This window comes from Malurus melanocephalus, unplaced genomic scaffold (assembly GCF_030028575.1).
Source record: "Malurus melanocephalus ecotype Western Australia unplaced genomic scaffold, MMel_1.1 scaffold_94, whole genome shotgun sequence".
NCBI classification, from domain to species: Eukaryota; Metazoa; Chordata; class Aves; order Passeriformes; family Maluridae; genus Malurus; species Malurus melanocephalus.
Window position 1 is genome coordinate 464965 of NW_026623326.1, and position 15405 is coordinate 480369.

Here is a 15405-nt window from a genome sequence, read left to right on the forward strand (position 1 = left end):
TCTGCTGTGTGACATCAAGGTGGAAGTTTTTCAAGAGCCACACATCACTTATGAAGAAATAAGCAAATTCTGACAACCACTGTGATCATGCGTATCTCAAACCTTAGCTGAGCATTATTTCCCAYGGGTTGGGGTGCAAGCACTGCCTGTTTCTCATCAACAAGGCCCAGGGAAGAGAGCCTGCAGATGTGTGCAGCAGCACTTCCGTTAAAGGCAAGGACTGTCTGTGACCATTGGGGTGGTGAAGAGATTCCCTGGCCTGCCCAAGGTCAGAAATGTTTGATATACAGATTCACTCATCCAAGGGGCCTTCTCAACAAAGGAGAATKATCTAATTTGAGTCACCAAGACAATGTCATTATGATCCCATGATTRTTCCAGTGATCAGRCCAGATAGATCAGGATCAGCAAGGYCAATGGTTTATTTTAGGTTCCTTTTTCACTGCCAGGACTCCAAGTTTTAAAATAGCCAAGGAATTASTGCCAGCAACCTACCTAGCTGTTTATTATCACCTGGGCTTTCCTCTGAAATTCTGCCAAGCCTGACCAGCAGCCAACCGCATTTGCGCGTTTAATCTCAGACAATAAAATATGAAGGTGAAGTACGTGCACAGAACCCGAACTGGGATTTCTASAGAGCTCAGATTTGCAAAAAAATCCAAATTCTAACTGCACAGTCAAACTGCTTTTCAAACAGGATTGGATATCTGCCATCTGCAATGACAGGCTAGCTGGAACAAGAACAAATCTTAATGCACAACAAAAAGCTACACTCAATTCTCTGAATTCATACTACTGCTGTTAAAAATCTGCCTTTGCATTCCTGTTTATTACAATATTTCAATGTGCTTATCACCCCTTGGAGCAGAAGATATCCTTGTTTCATGCAGGCAGTGAAACTAAAATGCAGTGACAAAGGACAACAGAACTGCCAGTAGAACCCAGACTGCTCTGATTATTGGTGCATCGTCTTGAGAGCCTCAATCACAGTAAATAAATGAGAACTCACACAAAACACAGACATTCAGTTAAACAGAAGAACCATTACCAAGAGCCAAAAAAGTTAAAAAGTGRTGATTTTTTTAATAACCTGTCATAAATTTAAGATACAGTTGCTTGCATCAGCAAGTTCTGAATGGACTGCCTCACATTTTCTTTTCAAATARTGAGCTCTAGATACAAGTTACAAAATTAACTGAAGATTTTGGGACAACTGTAGCTGTGTCACAGTATGGGCACTTGTGAGCACAAAGTCAAGATCTTCAAAAGCACAGAGGACAGTAGGTCCCTTGATGGTTAAACCAGATGGAGAGGATTTGTGAGCAGAGTCCTTGCCTAGGAAAAACTGAAACAGTCTAGGCAGGATGAACCAAGCCCAGAGGGCAGCAGAACTGGTAGAAGCTCCACCTCAACAGTTTTTAAGCTGAGGAAAAATATGGCTACAGCCACTAAAATTTTAAGTCTTATTTCTGTTTCTTCAGGTTTGGTCTTTGCCTTGGCTGCTTCTTTGGTCTCTGCACAGCAYTCTTAGCACTGGCAGAGGGAAGCTTGAGAGTTACTTCATCCTCTGTTTCATCATCCACCTGAGCAGCTTTCCGGCGCTCGAGCACTGCTGGAGTACAGACTGGAGTAGGAGCCTGAAGAGATCAGAAAAACAGGATTCACTGCAAAGCCATCTGCCAGAAAGTTGTCACTGCCCCTGAGGTACCACAAGACACCTCAGCCCAGCTCTTCTTCAAAAAATTATTTTCTAACTAGCTACTTTTGTAGACATTGTTTCTTTGGATAAAAGTGTCACCTTTGAAGAAGTATATGAAAGGCAAATGGAAATTATTTCACATTTTCTAATATGTTAATATGCACATTTACTTTCTAAACTTTGTATTTCCTGWCCAAAGCATCAAGAAAGTCAAGTGGAAGAGAATCAGGCCAACAGGTGGGGGAGGTGTATTTCAGACCAGCATACAGAAATACCACATTCAATTTCACAGCAGAGCTGAAACATCCCAGCTTCATTACCTCAGTAAGTCCTCAGAACTCAGCTGACAGAATGTGCTATCCTGTCTTCCTAACAACCAGCCATGCCCCAATTATCACAAGTAAATTCAGTAATAATAAAAAGCCCCTAACAAACAACCTCTCTGCCAAACTCACAACAGTGATGAAACAGAACAGAAATGTTAATGCCTTACAGACTTTTTGACTGTCAGTATCTCAAATCTCAGTCCAGATGACCTGAACTGCCCTTTCATGCTACTGCTACTTTTACATGGCATTTTTTTACCAAAACATCAAATACCAGGCCTGGAGAGCACMGAGTAGGAGGGACAATACAGTATGGAAATGGGGACAGACAGCACTAGACTGTATTAACAATTCAACTTCCTTTAGATCAAAACAGGCTGGCACTGTAACATGGTCCAACAGGATTCCATCAAGGAGATCATGTTGTGTCAGTTTAAAGCACAGATGTAGGTGGTGCACAGATGCCTGTCCCCAGCACCCTGCACTCCCCCAGCCTCAAGGGAGTGCCGAACAGCAGAGGCTGACAGGAGACACACCGAGGGACAGGCACTGCTGGGTTCAACATGCTGAGCAGAAGCCCTTGCTGCTGAATACTCCCACAGGAGAAAGAATCACAAGGATTCAATCACCCCCCCTCCCTGCATTCAAGAGTGTTATTACATCTCAAAGGAGCTACTTCTGACACAAACATCTCCAAGCAAACCATGTCAAGGTTTTTGTGTGTTGAAACCAGTATGAAGGTGACAGCTGAAGACCTCAAAGATCTGCCCTAGGGTGAATGGCAGAGAGTGATACTGGACACCATCAGGACTGGTCTGTCTTACCTGGCTACTCAAAGAAACGTTCAGTTTTGATTTCTTGGATGTTTTCATTCTTTTTCTCTTTTTGCAAAGTGCCTGTGCAGCCTAGGAAGCAAGACACCAGGTGGATGACTACACATTTGTGTGAAGATGCAGTCACTTAACAGTTCATAGCTTTCTTCATTTCGTAATTACATCATTGCTACAGCAAATAGGTTTAAAGTRGTAAACTGACTGACACAGAGGTGATTTGGTTTCAACAAAAACACCCAAAGCAACACAAGAAAAGGTGTTACTGCATTTTAAAAACAATGCATGGTAAACAGCATTAAGCAAACAGCATTAAACAACTCAAGTACTTGACCCAAGCACCCTGCAGAGGAACATGCAGGGGCTGTGGACGGAAGTTCTGGTCTTGGGAACTGCCTTCAAACCCCTGCTCTGCCCGCCTCCCACAGGGCTCAGGCAAAGCCCCTCTGCTCTTTGGGAATCTGAACTCCAGCATTWAACCACAGAATACCCAACTGCTTGTACCAACAGAAGAAAAGGAACATCTCCCCTTTGTGGTTACTTACTTACTTCTCCACAAGTAAATCCACAAGCACAYGAAGTGCAGCCCAGCAACAGCACCACGCTGAATTCCTGGAGCTTCTCTACAGTTCCTAACACAACTGAGCCTCCCTGGGCTCCAGCTCCACACAAAACACATCATGTCCATGTATTCTGCACAACCCTAGAAACACATCTTGACTAACACACTGATTGAAAAGATGCCAAACTTACAAATCCTGGGAAGTCATACTCGAGSCCCTTTTCAGCCAGCTTCTTCCGCAAAAGCCTCTCCTTGCGCAGCAGGCGCTTTGTCATCTTGGCCTTCTCCACGAGGGAGCGGACCTTGTTGTAGCGCCGGACAGCCGGCTGGGAAGGCTTCCGAAACATCTTCTTGCAGTCYTTGAAGAGGTTTTCATGGACCTTTTCAGGAGGCACGAACTGACCTGTACCAAACACAGGACATGGGGTTACAGCAGAGCTCCCCCTCACCCAACAGCGTCTGTTTATTGTTTTACAACGTGTACCTCATAACCCTTTACAAAGAAAATTTTAATGTAACCGTRTCTGAGAAACTCAGTGATTTCATCAACATTTTAATTAAAAAAAGGCCCTTATGTCAAACCTTACAGCCAACAGCTGCAGCAGTTACACGTGGCGAGGAGTTTCCATATGAAAGGAACTGTCTCTACAGCAAACCAAACCATTCCCTGAGATTTCATGTTACACAATCATGCTAGGAAAACTATCAGACCATAAGAAAAAACAGTAGTAGTGACCAAAAGGTTGCTGAGCATGCTCTTCACACATGACGACAAGCTCAACCCCATAGAAAACATTTCTGGAACAAAACTTTATAAAAAAACCCTAAGGTTCTATGCACAGTGCAAAAGGATATCTGAAATAACTACAAGTTTCCTTTGCATATTAGAGGACTTAAAATTCAGCTTATACTTACACTTCAACAGTCTCTCAGAAAACAGGTAGTTATTCATTGTGTCTGCCACAATCTTGGCCACATCATCAGACTCAAACTCCATAAATGCATAGCCTTTGCTGGCTCCAGTCTGTGTGACAAGAGAGAAAGCCGAAATGATGCTTTGGTACTCTATTAAAATTATTTTATTCTTCCAAAGTTAGAGCCCATTCTCASCTAACCACAAGTAATTTCAAAAAGTTCCCTAAAATCGTGAAAAGCAGCAGATTTAGTCCTAAATTGGTATATTATTTGTAGAATACATACTTGCACATGAAACAAACTGCTCATCCGTATTTACTCGTTAAACACAAAGGTGCCCTGCACTGGTGCTGTTCCATGTGTACACAGAGGTCTTATGATGTGATAACAAACCCAGAAGTGAGAAAAAAAATTAGATTTATTAAACAACAAGTAAGTTAAAACAGAATCGTGGCACTTCACGTTGTATCTTGAACTGGTGGGCTCCGGCAACACTTCCCACTGGGGTGAATTTACTTACAGAAAAAAATGAGAAGAGCCGTGGCCGTCGGTACGAGACCGCCCCCGCCCGTCCCACGTGCGGCCCCGAGGGCCTCAGGGCGCTGCGGCCTCTGCGCGTTACCGGGGCCATGGAGGGCAAGCGGGGAGCCCCAGGGGTCAGGGAGAGTGACCGGCCCGGCCCCGGGGGTCAGGGAGAGTGACCGGCCCGGCCTCAGGCAGCCGGCGGCGAGCGCTCCGCCCCACTCCGGTACCGCACGGGCCGCAACCGCGGCGGGGCCGCTCCTCACCTTCTTACTCCTGGAGAGGCGCAGCCGTGTCACCGTCCCRAACTGCCCGAAGTACTCGCGGAGCTGCGGTTCGCACAGACCCCGTGGGAGATGCCCCACGAACACCACGCCCGGCGTCAGCTCCTCCTGCGGGCACAGAGCGACCGTGTCAGCCTGGGCCGGGACTCGCCGCGCCGCCCCGCCTGGCCGCCCCACTTACCTTGTCCGCCCGCTTGTTGCGGGCCCGCTGCACCTTCTGCTGGAACTGGCGCTGCAATCGCGGCTCCAGCGCCAGGAGCGGCGCCGCCTTCACAGCCGGGGCAGCCGCGGGCGCTGCGAGCTCCTCTGCCGCCATGGCCGCTTCCGCCGCCATGCTGCCTCCCCGCGCCCGCCGGAACTGCGTCACCGCCCTCGCGCCGGCGCCGCGCGGCCCGACGCCGTCTCCCGGCAACGGTGCGGAGGGGCCCTGGCGCGGCCCCACCGGGCTCGGCCTCCTGAGACACGGACACCATCGGGGCGACAACTCCCGCCCTGCAGTGACCAACTGTCCCCCGGGGCGAGCAGCCCGCTCTGGGCACCCTCCCGAGCCGCCCTCTGCCCATCCTAGCAGCTGCGGCCGCTCAGGCGGTGCGCGGGGCAGCCCGGCGCGGCGCGGTCCGGCGGTTCSCGGGCTGGCGGCGCGCCGGCGGTGCGGAAGGCCCCGTGGGCGGGAAGCGGCGGCACCATGTCGGTGAGCGAGATGTTCGCGGCGCTGCAGGGAGCGCTCGGCCAGGACCAGGACATCCGAGAGGTGCCGGGGCGGGCACGGGCACGGGAGGGGGCGGGCGAGGCGGTGCCTCGGCTGACGGAGCGCTGTGCCCGCAGGAGATCCGCAAGGTGGTGCAGGCGCTGGAGCAGACGGCGCGGGAGATCCTGACGCTGCTGCAGGGCGTGCACCAGGGACCCGGCTTCCAGCACAGTGAGTGCCGCGCCGCCGCCCCCGGGCAGAGGGGAACGGCTGGGGGCGGGAGTGCCCTTCGGAGCACGTAGGGCTGCTCTACCTGGGCCCCGTTTCCAGGCACCGGTCACTCCCGGGGCGTCCAGCGCGGGCTTTCCGGGCGCTGCTGGGGAGAGCAGGGCGCAGCTGGGAGGTTTCAAGTCAGACAAGTAGTAAAGCTGCCATTCAGCCTGAGGGAGCATCTAAGTTCTGTCCCTTTGTCCCCTCCYTAGCATGGTGCTTTTCTGTCTCGGTGCAGAGCAGTGTGTTCTTTTCCAYGTATTCTGGTCCTGGGCTGCTGAGTTGGCTCTTAGGTCTCGTTGTAAGTGGCATACACAGAGATTGTTTTATCATCKCCTGTTGGGTCTTTGTATCAGTGAACCCGTACCACATCTTAACCCCACACCCAAAAAGCTATGGTCCTGAGCGCTCAGGGTGTTCAGGATGGTTTGGGAAGGGGGGAAAAATTACTTTAATCTGGTTTATAAAAGACAGATTCTATGTGCGTGTATAAAATCGAACAAAATACATAAGAAATCTGCAAAGGCTGAAAAAGCAGCAGCTGCCCTTAATGTATGTTTGAGCAGCAGGAATTGTTGTGCAGCTTTGGAGGTTTGGATTGTCGCTAGCCTGGTTTCAGGCTTCTGAGGTGTTGTACAGAACGTTTCTGGGCCAGCCCGTTTCCTCCAGGCCATGAGAGCATGTGTCAAATGTGCTCTTTGTGCTCCCTTATTTATCAGCTTATTGGTGAAACTACTGGAATAAACTTAAATATCTTGCTTAAAAGCTGGGGATTTTTTTCTGGTCAGTTAATATCTTGTGAGAACAATTAACCATTCAGACTTTGCTGGAAACTCTTGAGAGGAGTTTATGCAGGCCACCYTCTGAAGGGGAATAGAACAAGCCTTCCCAAGTGCATTTTTATTCACTTGCAGAGCTGACTGATTGTTTTCAGCCCAAGACRTAAGGAAAACTATTAACACTCTTAATAAACTATATTGAACTAGAAAAATATTAAATGAGAATAAACTGTATAAATTAATAATAAAAAAATAAAAATTCTGTTAATTACTGCAAGTTCACAGGTGACAGCGTAACAGCTGTAGCTGTGTTGCCCTGAATTGCAGCTCCTGCAGAAGCTGTTTTGCCAGTTGTTCCCCATCYCTTGTACCAGCATAAGTGGGAGATGATTTACTCTTCCTGCAGCCTCCTGGTTGATAGTTTGTTTATTCTTGCATCCTCAATTGAGGGAGTGATGAAAACTCAAKGAGACAACAGAGAATCAGTGGGAACAGGGAAAGGGTTTGCTCTGGGCTGAGCAATCTGTCCTCCCAGAGAGAAGGGTAAGGAGTGGGGTGAGCTCTGTTAGTAGAACGGGRTAGTTTGAAGTTTGATGAAGGACAGTTTCCCCTATCAGCCAGTGGCTTTTAAAATGTCACCTTGCACAAGCTTCCTTGGCTCCTTGTCCCAAATGGAGCTGGAGAGCTGCTCAGAAAGCTGGGCAGGGCGGGGTGTGCTGCACCCGCTGTTGTCCMACACCAGCTGGGGTGTGACAGGCAGGGCCCCTGGAGCCTGAGAGCCACCTCAGTGTCTGCTCTGGAAACAGCASAACATCAGAGGTGACACCAGAGGATGTGCAAGGATGTTTTGAATCTGAGGGTTGTGCGTGTGTCAGTGGGCATTGTCTGAGCCTTTATGGTAAGGGGTGTTTATTTCTGTCTCAGGTTCCTTTGGCAGAAGCCAAGTACAGATGTGTTCCTCACTGTGTCCCCCCAGCCATGTGAGGGCTCACTGTAACTCTCAGTGAGCTTCACAAAYGTCTTTCATCCGGGCTGCCACATGGAGCATTGCCACATTCTGCTCCCTGAAGCTTTTATTTTTTACATGTCATTCTCCCTCCCTTTTTTAAAAAAAATTATGTTTYATTAACTKAAGGAAGTTTTATAATCACACTTAAGTGACTCCTGGTAGCTCTTGTTTGGTAAAAACCATCACAGCTTTTAGATTTAGGTTCTGTGGATAATCCTGGCTCTGTACAGGAAGATGCAGGAGGGAGTGTCAGGTTGATCTTTGGCCTTTTTTTGGCCGTGACCAGGGTTTGTGGGAGGGCTGCAGTGAAGTTGTGGTTTGAGCCCTTGGCTCGGTCGCTGGCGTTGCAGTTGCAGCGGGGCTGTGACTCTCTCGGCAAACGGGAGGTGGCGGTGGCTGCTACAGGAACARGAGATGGTTCCTCTGCAGAGCTGGAACACACGCTCGACAGGCTGAAASCCAGGCTCTTCAAATACATCTTTAATAAGCAGGAAATTAAGTTTTCTGAAGGGATATTGCACCTCATGAAACCAAACTCTGATGGATTAGAAAAAAATAAAATTTTAATATGGAGAAAGAAAAGTTGCTTGTCCTTTGTGTGAGGTGTCCAGCAGCATTTCTTAGTGTGGTGTGTGTGCTTCCTTTGGGGCCAGCTGCTGTGTGCAGTGCTGTTCCATTGCTTGSGATCTGGTTGTTGATAGGACATCACTGGTTTGAAATGAAGGCCCAGAGCAGGTGAGGCAGCTGGAATTCAGGAGTCTTTCTCCTTTACCTCTGGCTCATGGTGTGACCAGGAATACTTCTTAAATTGCTTCCAAGTGTCAGTAGCCTATCTTGGACAAGAAAGGAGTGTAAATAGAGCTGTCTGCACTGGAAAACTCTGTTTGCAAACCTCTGCTGCCTGTCGAATATACACTTCCTGAATATATTAATTCCCTGAATGCTGTGCTGTTTCTTTTTCAGTCCCAAAGAAGTGTCAGAAGGCTCGTGAGCACTTTGGTACAGTGAGGACACAGATGGAGTCTCTGAAAACCAAATTTCCTGCTGATCAGTATTACAGGTGTGCAGGATTACATGCAGCATGACACAAATATTTATGGGAATTGCATTTGGCATCATTGCTTTGGGATAATGATGTAAAGATTTATGGGCTGAATGCTTCTTTCTCTTTGAAAAGCAAATCATGGTAGACAAATGTGAGGTTTTTATCAGCATAGATAAAAAGTGCTTTTGCTCAAACAAGCTTTTGCTGTAAATTTTCACTAAAAATACTTAGTATATTAATTTTCTAAAAACTTCCTTTAGAAAGGAAAGCTTAGAAGATGGTGTTCTGCTGGAGCTGTCCTTGTATCTGAGACCAGGGCATTTGCTGCTCCATTAATTTCAGTTAAGTTGTTCAGTTTGGGGCGTTTCTGGAAGCAGAGCTCTAAATCTGTCATGAAATGGCTGTTTGGTTCTGCAGACACTAAATGAAGTTGTCACCTTTGTGTTCTGTTGCTGCCAGAAGGGGACAGTGCCTGGCAAGAACATTTCAAAGAACAAGAATCTTGTCAGGTCAGATCTGCTGGGAGGGAAAGCTTTGGCTGTCTGTGGGCAACGCAGCCTGGAAAACTCTGGGAGCTGAGGAGGTGTRTGAGAGGGGCAAGCAAATGTCAGCATCCGGCGTGGTAACCTGGATGTGGAGTTCTGGAGTACCAAGGAGATGTTTTTCGGCTGGTGTCATTTTGATAAATGAAAAATACTTCAAAATGCACTGTGGAAAGGCAGGAAACACAGCATACACATAATGAGTGCTTGTTGCCTAACGCTCCAGTAACAAACATTAGTTATTTATACCCTGACCTGGTGTTTCTTCTGCAGGTTTCATGAGCACTGGAGGTTTGTGCTGCAGCGGCTGGTGTTCCTGGCAGCCTTCGTAGTCTACTTGGAGTCAGAAACGTTAGTGACCCGAGAGGCTGTTGCAGAAATACTTGGGAGTAAGTTAATGTTATAACTGAAGAGAAAAAGAGAAAAAGACCTTAGATGTAGCTTTCTGAGCTACAAGGAAACAGCAGAACTTAATTTCTTTCTAAGAAATCAGTTACAGAGTTTATCTGGTATTTGATTTCATTATATAAACAACACATTTTCAGAAAATGGAAATTGGCAAACCTAATGTGAAAAAAAGTATTTATTCATTAATAAGTTCTTCATCAGTGGAGGTCATTCAAAGTGTGTAAATGTACCAAAATAACACAAAGGTGAGAGCTTGTTCTCTAACTTCTTGGTTTGGTATTTAAAAAGTGTGTAAAACAGATTAAATTCTTTGCTGTAAAAGAGTTGTATCCACACAGAGCAAAAAATTTGAAAAAAAAGGTAAGGAAAATATATCCTGTATATTGATGTAAATCCAGTTACCCTGTTGGATGTACAKTTGAGGATGTACAAGATGCTGAATCAAGAACTGAGGGGAGGCTGTAATTACATCACATACAGGAAAAGGCTGACTTTTATTTTGTAATAGTATTTCATATATTTGATATTTCAAATTAGCTCCAGTAAACAAATGCAATTTAAGGTGGCTGGGTTTGATCATGCTCAGCACCACCGGGTCACTGCTTTGTTTTTGTCTCAGTTGAAGCTGATCGAGAACGGGGCTTTCACCTGGACATTGAAGACTATCTTTCTGGTGTATTAACTCTGGCCAGTGAGCTGGTAAGGAAAACATATATTCATGCATGTATTTGGTTTGAAACTGACCCTATAAACAAAAGCAATGTGTTTTTTAACTTTCCCAAGTTGTTGCTGGAAATTACGATACACAGCACCTTAATCTGAATTTGTAGCAAGATGCTTCTCTGCGTGTTCCTTAGTGATACTTTTAAGATTTAACCTAGTCATATGACTGAAAATCCTGAACCATGGTCAACAAAAAGGTAAATCTAAGTGTGAATAATCTGACTGCCTGGAACACAAGTGCTTCATTTGGTACAGTAACTGATGGGGACAGTGAGTGATGTGGGTGGGCGCTGTGCCGATGTTCTGCGGTGTCTCCTCTCCAGGCCAGGCTGGCAGTGAACAGTGTCACAGCTGGGGACTATTCTCGCCCTCTCCGCATCTCAGCCTTTATCAATGAGCTGGATTCTGGCTTCCGCCTCCTCAACCTGAAGAATGACTCCCTGAGGAAACGCTACGATGGCCTGAAATACGATGTCAAGAAAATTGAGGAAGTGGTTTATGACTTGTCAATCAGAGGACTCAATAAGGAGGCAACAGTTGGTGCAGGCGGGGAAAAGTGAAGGGTGCTCATTTGAACAGCATCATCGATTACCTCAGATGTTGCCAATTTAGGAAGTACCTAGAGAAGCCTTCCTACAGTAGTTTAGAAGAACTGCAGCTCAAAGCTGCTCTCTATTTTCTTACAAAAGGTGTAGTACAGGTGTTAGATGTTTTGTAARATCATGTCTAGATTAGGACAGGAGATTCTGTTTCCAGTGGAGTTCCTCTGTCAAACACACAGTGCCATTCTCTGCACAGCAGCAAGTCATCAGTAACTCCCATGAGCTGAGGTTCCCATTTGTTCTGTAGTGTTGCTTCCCTGCTCCAGCAGGGAAGAGCTGTGGCTGTCTCTGCTCACACACTCTTAGAGATGTGTGCACAGAACACAGCTCAGTGCAGACAAATGGGATCTTCTAAAGAAATGCTTTGTATAAATTCTGACTTTTTTTTAAGGCTGATTTTTTTTCCTTTTTGTTTCTTAAATTTTCACCGACGTGAGTTGAACAGATTTGCAAACTATTTATGAATCAGATCTCTTTTTTAATGGTTTCTGTTAATATATCCCCTATAACTGAGAAAATAGTGAAAATACTCCTGAGAATTCTTCCATTGGAACTGTTGTCTTGCACCTTGGCATATCTCTCTCTCTCTTATTTTCTTTTTTTTTCCACCAAGATTTCGGTTACCAGGGAGAGCAAGATTTTTTTAGACATCTGCTTTCTCTGTCTTATATTTGTTTTACTGGCACAATGCAGAGTTTTAAATTATGATTTGCCTTGAGAACTCAGTGTAACCGATTTCTGTTTTTTTAACTTCCAAGTTTTCTGAATAGAGAAGTATAAACTGATAAACTGCAGGGAGTGTAACAACCTGTACAGGCTACAACTGTACCTGTAWCCTGGGATGAAAAAAAACAAGCACAAATCTATAATTTGTGTAATAAAATGTTTGTATCTCACAAACGGGGAAATTCCTACTTTCAGGTAATTGTATGCAAGATGTTTGCAAACACCAACAGCCTCTTTCATRTGTGTAAGTGGACAGACTCATGCCTCCCCATGTGCTTGTTTCTTGTCCTAAATGACTTTTGAGTTTTGCCATTCTTCTGCTTCTGGTGGTGCAGGAGGGTTAAGGAGAACAGCTAACTTCTTTAGGAGGAGGAATACTTCAGAGGATGRATGGGAACAGTCAAGTTTATGTGGGGTTGGTTAGTGTTTCAGTTTCTTAGTGAAGGCTTACCACTGTTTGAGTTAGGGGATTGTTCTGTTTATTGGAAGAAAATGGTTTCTTGGTTATTTTGGACAATAAAAGCTGTTCTTTGATTTTGGCCATTTGGTACCTGTGCCTGTTGTCTGATCATCTGCTGTTCTTTGCATCCCTTGCTGGGAGCCTGTTCTGAAATACCAGCATTTCAGTTCATCCTTCAGCTSTCCTTGGACAATAATGGAGTTCCTCCCTTTGGCTGTAGCTGTTCAGTGGTGCACTCCTAACACTGCCAWGTGCTAAGTCAAGCTGCAAACAGATTTCACAGGCTTTTTTTTTTAAATATTTTTTTTTAGTTTCGAGTGATTTCACCAAGTAAAATAGGAGAGCTGTGGAGTTTATAATTACCAATCCAAGTGGTAGCAAGATTATCTTCAGAGCATCTCATAATCTTTCATGTTTGTCCTCATTTTTTGTATCTTATATAACTTAACATGGAGGCATGGTAACATCCCTGTTTCATAGCTGAAGAAAATGAGGGTGTAACCTCCYGAGCCCCACGGTTTTCAAAGTGTTTCTTTGTTCTTGCCCTGTGCTACTGTTTGCTCATTTCTTGACTTAGCGCTGTGGAGGTGGGAGGAAGGAAGGAGTTTAAACCAGTTTTACTGCTAAAACCAGAGAGGGAAGGGAAACAACACCCTCAAGCTGTGCAGACAGATGTGTGCAGTTCAAGGTCACACAGGCAATTCGTGGGAGCAGGGGAAATAGAGAAGGGTTTCCTGAGCATCACTTTGGTGTGTCTTAGGTTAGAGGGGACTCCTGGCACATGGGACTGGGATGTGAGGCCMCACGGCAGGGCAGGTGCTGGTTAAGCTCCTGCTTAACTCAAAGAGCTCACCAGCTCTTTGCACTGACTTGTGTCACAGCTGCTCCAGTTGCATTGGTCATGCAGCAGGTCTGCTTCCTGACAGGATCCTGTGTGCCTAACACAGCTTTTCACCAGATCCCGGATCTGCCAGCTCTTGCTGGTGGAGATGGAGCAATGCTGTGCCACAGGTGCAGGTACTGTGGGAGGGACAACTGCAAGAGCAAGGCTCWTACTCAGGGCTTACAGAGGTGCAGTGTGTGGGATTCTTCTGTCTAAGGCTCTGTGAAGAGCAAGTGCCCAATAAAGAGACACTCTGTTGTATTCATAGAGGGTGTTTAGGTCCTTTCCTGTTCTAGGTTTTGGGAGAGCTTAGCATCATCCTCTGGAAAAGCATTGTTTGCAAGAGTCAGGCTAAACAGCACATTCCCACCCTGGGTCTGGAAAAGGAAAAACAACTAACTTTCTGGGCAACAGGGACAGATGGAGATGCTTTTGTAGCTTCCTCTGCAACGAGGTAGCCTGTACGACCCTGTGACCTTGACAGGGAATCTGCACATTATCCTAAATCCTGAGTTGTGTTCCTGTCTGAGAGCTGGGAAACAAGGGAAGAAGGGAAAACCCAGAACTTGAATAGGGAAGGGGATGTCTCTGATGCAGGGAATGGTAGTGGACTGCAGAAGCTTGATGGCTCATGATGATCTAGATGCACTTCAACACTGAACAAGTGACTGCTGTTGATTCTGAATGGACTGAGCAGCGTGTGCTGGCAGCTGGGAGCAGAGTGAGTCAGTGCAGGAGCACTGGAGAGTCTGACTCAACACTCTGTTCCCTGAGCACGGCTGTTCCTGAGCCACTTCAGCCTCAAGTGTGCTTCCAGGAGTGCTCTCTTGGATCGTCTTTTGTATTCAYTAACTTTTGTATTCACTGGATTTTTCCCATCTTGTGTCATTTCTRTGGGTTTTCTTTATTTCAGTAAAAAGGGTACTTTAATAGTTGATTAATGGCTCTTTATTTATAGTCCTGCCTGTTCAAGCAGATCARTGAAAGTGCTGACCTGAAACAGTTCGGGGAAGTGGGGGTGAGCGGGATGCACAATAGAGCTTGGGGCTGGCTCTTGAACTGGGCTCTGCCTGCTGGAATTGATTAACTGCAGCCAGTCCTCTGCCTCTTTAAGCTGGCACTTGTTAGAGGACACATTATCACCTCCAGGCTGCCCTTTCCTGGTGCCAGCAAACATCTTTGTGCAATGAGCTGGATCAAGGAATTGATTTAGCTGAAAAAAATCTCTATTTTTCAGCAGTGTTTGCTCCTGCCCTGGTACATCAGAGTCCCCCCTCCATGCTGTGCCAGTGTGTGAAGGGAGGTTTCTTCCTCAACCTGCAGTGCCAGCTTTCAGTATTCTCTGAGCTGTAACATGACATGGTAAATGGTTTGATTTTTCTTGCAGTAATTCAACTGCTTCCTGTTTTGATAGGATTGCCAAGGATGTTCTCTCTGGGTAAATAAGTTGCCTTCATTTATTTGCAAAGTGAGGAAGGACTTCTATGCTACAGAGCCTCATCCAAGTTTTTCAGCCAGCAAGGTCATTACACACCAAGGCAATTAAGGGGAGCAGAAAGAGAACATGGATGGCTGAGGGACTGTGCGTGGATGCTGACTTGTCACCCATCCACAGTCTCTCTTGTTCAAGTACTGTCACTGGATGCTGCTGTGCAGCTCTTCTGAAGAGTGTGTAGAGGCTGTTCAGAGCCTCCTCCCCTGCTGAACTCATGGAGTACCATGAAATGASTGTTTTGATGTCAAGGAAGAGTCCTGTCTGGTTTGTATCTGCTMTCTGAGTGCTGTGGGTCAGGCATGAGTTAGGTAAGATGGCTATTTCCTTGCAGGCCTCWCTGCCTGTTTATTGTCACTTCAAACTGACACTTCTGGCTTGTGTTGGTTGGTCAGCACTGGGGTTTGCCCTGCAATGCAGGGGAAGTTCCTGTCCTAGGAGGGAAGGGTTCAAAACCACCCAGGCCTCCTGGCACTACAAACTAATCTTCTATCTGATTCCATGCGGAGAACCTTCCCTAAGAGGGCTGTTTGCACACCAGGTCTTCTCAATTGCAGCTGAGATAATTTCTCAGGGATGCAAAGCCTACACTGGTGGAGGATTTGAGCATGTGTGTAAGAGGAGACACGGCTGGTGTCAC

The 15405-nt window shown here is 46.4% G+C and overlaps 2 protein-coding genes across 2 annotated transcripts; one reads left to right on the forward strand and one right to left on the reverse strand.

Moving 5' to 3' along the window:
* Positions 1–1059: 1059 nt before the first annotated feature.
* On the reverse strand, positions 1060–5480 carry NIFK (nucleolar protein interacting with the FHA domain of MKI67). The gene is made up of 6 exons (XM_057368555.1): positions 5320–5480; positions 5121–5246; positions 4333–4441; positions 3609–3820; positions 2850–2930; positions 1060–1637 (listed from the first exon to the last, which is right to left on the reverse strand). The coding sequence occupies exons 1-6, from the start codon at positions 5470–5472 to the stop codon at positions 1464–1466; spliced, it is 855 nt and encodes a 284-aa protein (XP_057224538.1). The 5' UTR covers positions 5473–5480; the 3' UTR covers positions 1060–1463.
* Positions 5481–5768: 288 nt separating this feature from the next.
* Positions 5769–12473, forward strand: TSN (translin). The gene is made up of 6 exons (XM_057368557.1): positions 5769–5889; positions 5964–6057; positions 8848–8944; positions 9745–9860; positions 10499–10578; positions 10926–12473. Exons 1-6 carry the CDS (start codon positions 5824–5826, stop codon positions 11160–11162), a joined length of 690 nt encoding a protein of 229 aa, XP_057224540.1. The 5' UTR covers positions 5769–5823; the 3' UTR covers positions 11163–12473.
* Positions 12474–15405: the final 2932 nt, after the last annotated feature.

What these genes read in the sequence shown, in the direction of transcription:
- TSN (XM_057368557.1), top strand. Translation starts at nt 5,824, where the DNA reads ATGTCGGTGAGCGAGATGTTCGCGGCGCTGCAGGGAGCGCTCGGCCAG. An exon ending in GGGACCCGGCTTCCAGCACA is followed by an intron (nt 6,058 to 8,847) that starts GTGAGTGCCGCG and finishes TTTCTTTTTCAG; the next exon opens with TCCCAAAGAAGTGTCAGAAG. An exon ending in CCTGCTGATCAGTATTACAG is followed by an intron (nt 8,945 to 9,744) that starts GTGTGCAGGATT and finishes TTTCTTCTGCAG; the next exon opens with GTTTCATGAGCACTGGAGGT.